Source organism: Nicotiana attenuata, unplaced genomic scaffold (genome assembly GCF_001879085.1).
Source record: "Nicotiana attenuata strain UT unplaced genomic scaffold, NIATTr2, whole genome shotgun sequence".
In the NCBI taxonomy this organism is placed as follows: domain Eukaryota; kingdom Viridiplantae; phylum Streptophyta; class Magnoliopsida; order Solanales; family Solanaceae; genus Nicotiana; species Nicotiana attenuata.
The window spans coordinates 674860-679783 of NW_017670318.1; the positions used below are offsets into that span (position 1 = coordinate 674860).

The window sequence follows — 4924 nt, forward strand, 5'->3', positions numbered from 1 at the left end:
TGAGAAAGGGTTAAACCTTCACAAGGAGGGGGGGGGGGGGGGGGGGGGGGGGAAAACGCTTGTGCAGGTAGATTTAGTCAGAGTTAGAATGTTGAGTTTATGAGTTCTGATTTAAAAAAAAAAAAGACAGTTTACTGTGTTCAAATAAATTTTTATAGTAATCATTTTAATATAAATACAAGATTTGGGCTAATACGGAAGCGAAACTGTAGCGCATGGCTTTGAAAAGGAAATGAGGTCCTACATACGGAACTTTGTGTCATCTATGCAAACCGTGGCGGAAGCAGGATCTCCACGAAGGGGGTTCAAACAAAAAATTTGTAGCTAGTTGGAATTGAACCTATGACCTTATGAAGGTTTTGAACCCCTTGACCACTAAACTACACTTTTGGGTTGTGTTAAGGGGATTCAAAACTTAATATATAGAGGTAAAAACCAAATTTTTCCCTATATATATATAATGTAATTTTTCGGCGAAGGGGGTTCGGATTAACCCCTTTTGCCCCCTAAATCCGCCCCTATCTGCAAATCTGCTTATAATTTTTCAAGTGTAGTTTCAGTTTACAGGAGCTGGCCTACTAACCATTGGGCAATTGCACCAGTGGGTTCTGAACTTTTGATGCTTCATAGCAAAAGCCCGTAAATAAGGGAAGAGGTTCCATGTCTAAGAATCTGCTAAGTGATTTTCCTTCTAAAGTAAAAGCAAATTTCTCCATGGGGAGAGGTGTTCCATTTCAATCTAAGAGGACATATCTGATTAGCGACTTCACTTTCCTTCTTCGTTATTTTTGCCTTGATTTGCATCTAATGATCTGATGCGGAGGAACCCTAAACAAGTATTTCATTTGTTGGATATGTCCACTGTGCACTCCCGAAAATCAACATGCACATGAATGAACAAATTAAGAAACCTACTGACTACTACAAAGTTTCTGCTCAATTTTCTAACAAGGACGATAAACTTCAATGCAACACCAGTCTGGCTAATATATTACTCCATATCGCTATCATGTAATTGACCTACTCATCTAAAGTTTGATGGACAAAGTTACTATACTGGTATAGGAATTACTCCCTTCGTTTCAATTTATGTGAACCTATTTCCTTTTTGATCCGTTTAATAAAGAATAATCACTTTTTAAATTTGAAACAATTTAGCTTAAACTTAATGAGAAGCTTTTATAACCACACAAATACTCTGAACCCCTTTTTCACTTGTCTAGGACCACAAATTCAAAAAGTTTTATTTTTTCTTAAATTTCGTGTCCAATCAAACAGGTTCGAGTGATTTTTTTTTGTGTCCTCTTTTTATCTCACATATTTGTGGACCCATCTCTTACACATCTGGGTCCACAAAATTCTGGGACCACACAGTTGTGAGACAAAAAAGAAGCCTCACACAACTATTGTTAGTTGTGTGAGACACAAAATAAAAAATTTCAACAGGTTCACATAAATTGGAATGGAGAAAGTAAATAACTAGTGAAATAGTCCAAGTATGCGCAAGGTGGTTCGGATACCACCACTGTTATATAGTTGACCTTATACGCCATCACTAACATCCAAATCAAACATGGGCAACTAGTATGTTTCTTACCCTTAACCAATGCTAGAGATTCTGGGTTCCTCTCCAAGATGGATCAAGACTACAATACGGAGATTACTCTACGTAAGACCAGAGAAGAGATAACAAGTTACAGGACATAAGAATGTAACAGAATTTAATAGAGAACACTTCTTTTCAGTGCTAGTTGCTCACTATGTCAATGAAAAGCCATCCCATACACCATTCACAAATACAAACACGCATACTTCACAAGCAGCTGCTTTAATGAGAAGTACAAGACAATATTAAGGTAACTACAGACGTCAAGCTAATTAAAAGGGATTCTCTGAATCTAAAGAATTCAAGCATGACACCCGAGAAGAGATAATTAGTTACAGGACACGAGATACATAATTTATTAGAGAATTTGTTTATGAAATTTGCTTACAACGTGAATGAAATCCTTTGCCTATGCATGGAAAGCCATACAACATTCACAGATAGAAACATGTATATATTGCGAGTAGCTACATTAATTAACGAGAACTATTAAGGACAATATTAAGGAAACTAACACATCAACCTACAACAAGGTATCTACATAATTACGTACTAATGACATGATCGGAAGAATTCAAGCATAACACATAAGAAGATACAACAAGTTACAGGGCATAAGCTAGAAACAGAATCCATTAGATCTTCTGAAATATTTGCATGGCATGCCATACGGCATTCACATTTACAAACACGTATACTTCGCAAGTAGCTCCATTAATGAGAACTATAGAACAATATTAACTCTGACGCTAACAAAAAAGAATCTCTAAATTACATATTAATGACATGATCTGAAGAATTCAAGCATGACACACAAGAAGAATTCAAGCATGACACACAAGAAGAGATAACAGAATCCACCACAGTTCATCTGAGAGAATATACAAAGTGAGTTAAAAGCTATTGCATGGCGTGAGTAGCTGCATTAATAAGAACTATAAGAACAATTTAAGTGTAAATATAGACATCAAGATAAACAAAAAGGGATCTCCATAATTACGTATTAATGACATGAGCTAAAGAGTCCAAGCAGGTTCCGAGCAGCTACCACAGAAAACCATGCACAGGAAAAGTCTCTGTGTAACCATATAGAGTATAATGCAAAATACTCACACCAATTACAATTGCAAGCAAGTTAGAATACATTACAAGCTGAACACCATCTGCATCAGAACCCAGTCTTACTACAACTACTAATGCTTCAAATGCTTATATCAAAAAAAATGCTGTACATATTCAGGTAAAAGCAGCAGTTAATTCATATTCATGCATAGCTAGAAAACAAAATTAAACCGAAAATTCCAATCATCGATACTCCAGCTTCAGATTATAGTTGATATGATCTTTTGATCCCACTCCATCAAATAACCATCACTACACTCACACAGCTGCTCCCAGATGAAACTAAATGAATATAAAAAACTTCACATTATAACAAATAGCAGGGGAACTGGTAATAGTCAATTTCCATCTCAGTGTTAGTAAAATTCAACACTTCAAAAGTACTATAGGTGTTCAAGGCAAAGAAAATACATCCATATAGAAAAATAAGCATTATATGAAGAATATAGAACAAGTAACCACGAATACTAATATTTGATCATATGAAGTCTCACTTGTTACATAAGCCGAAAGGGGAATAGATAACATCATACACATATAATAACAGCACAGAAAGATCCCAAATTTCCTTCTAATCTTGCATGTCAATATATAAATAAATACTATTTCAACCCAAACATAGGAGTTTAAAACACGCAATAAGAACTAATTTGACATACACACTGGTCCATCAATCCAACATGAAATCCCATGATATAAAATATGAGAAGTAAATTAAACAAGTGAATTCTCTTCCAACAACAGATGATGACTCATAGCAGACATAATTTAGCCATAACTCTATGGTTCTCTTTTTTTTTTTTCTTATCCCACATGCTTTCCTCCGCCACCCAAAAAAAAAAAGAAATTAAAAAAAACTAGGTAAGCCAATGGTTTAAATGACAGGTAGATAAAACCATCATTTCGTCAAAGACATAGAGCTGTGCAGTGAAGATCGTCGGCGCCGGCGTCATCCATCGGCGGAGGTAAGTTTAGATCGAAAAGCAACGGCTTTCTGAAAGACGAAGAAGCTATGTTGTCGTTGTCATTGTCATTTTCTTTTTCACAGTCGCCGTCGTCAACGACGGAAGACGACGAGTCACAGTCGCTATGGCAATCGTCCGGCACGACGGGCGGCGACCGCGGATACTTTCTGTAAGACGCCGTTGTCTGCTGCCGCGGCGCCGGCGGCGGTCGTGGTCCACTGAAGGACTCCACCGTACTACTCATGGAGCTCGAGGTAGGTCTCTGCGAAATAATCGGATTATCCTGAGGGTAAAATCGTGAATCCACAAACGGATCGTTATTAGGGTTAAGCCCTTGATTGAACTGGTGATGATGAGCATAAGGTAAAGGGAAATTAGTTTTGGCTTTAGGACCGCGAAGTGCACGCGCTGCGGCGTCATAAGCACGCGCGGCATCCTCAGCAGAATCGAAAGTACCTAACCAAACCCTAGTTTTCTTCCAAGGGTCTCTGATCTCCGCCGCAAATCTTCCCCATGGTCTTTTTCGGACTCCACGAAACCTTATCTCTTTAGATCCTCCAGATCCGTTTGGTTCTCCGGCCACCGGTGCCGGTGCCGCCGCTGCTGTACCTCTCCGCATGGTCGACCCAATGGTTCAAAAAAAAAGATTTTTTTTCCTTTTGGAGATGAAAAATAAATATTAAGGGATATAAAGAGAGGACTAGAATAAAGCCATGGAAGAGATGAGGATCAGAAGCTCTAACTTTCTCTCTCTAAAAACTCAACTTCTCTCTCTACTGTTTGTGGTCTGTTTGGGTGAAGGAAAGTAGAGAGAAAGAGAGAGCCCCTCTCTCCCTTTTTTTTCCTTTCTCTTTTCTGTTTTCCTTTTATTATTATTTCTAGGGTGTTGTGAATTTTAATTTTTTGGGAAGTGAGAAATTGATAAGGAAAGAGAAAAAAAATCAGAGGGGGTGAAAAATAATTAATGGGTTTTGTTAGGGGGGAGGTGGGTGAGTTTTGGCTTTCTCGAGAACTCTACCTTGTCTTTGACCCATTTGCTTCTTCTTTCCTTTACTTTTCGCGCTGAGTCCTTTATTTTTTTCTTTATTAGTGCTATGCACCAAATAGGGACATTCAAATGACATAATAGTCCTCGCCTTTTCTCTTTTTTTTTTCCCACTTCAAAATTATGTAGGCCGGAGTTGTTACTGCAATAATGATAGAACATTCTGTTTAAATTTCAAATTATTAA

The 4924-nt window shown here is 37.7% G+C and overlaps 1 protein-coding gene across 1 annotated transcript; it reads right to left on the bottom strand.

Moving 5' to 3' along the window:
• Window positions 1-3312: 3312 nt before the first annotated feature.
• Window positions 3313-4562, bottom strand: LOC109237780 (ethylene-responsive transcription factor 3). Its single transcript, XM_019404151.1, has one exon. It carries the CDS (start codon window positions 4310-4312, stop codon window positions 3635-3637), a length of 678 nt encoding a protein of 225 aa, XP_019259696.1. The 5' UTR covers window positions 4313-4562; the 3' UTR covers window positions 3313-3634.
• Between the last annotated feature and the right edge of the window lie 362 nt (window positions 4563-4924).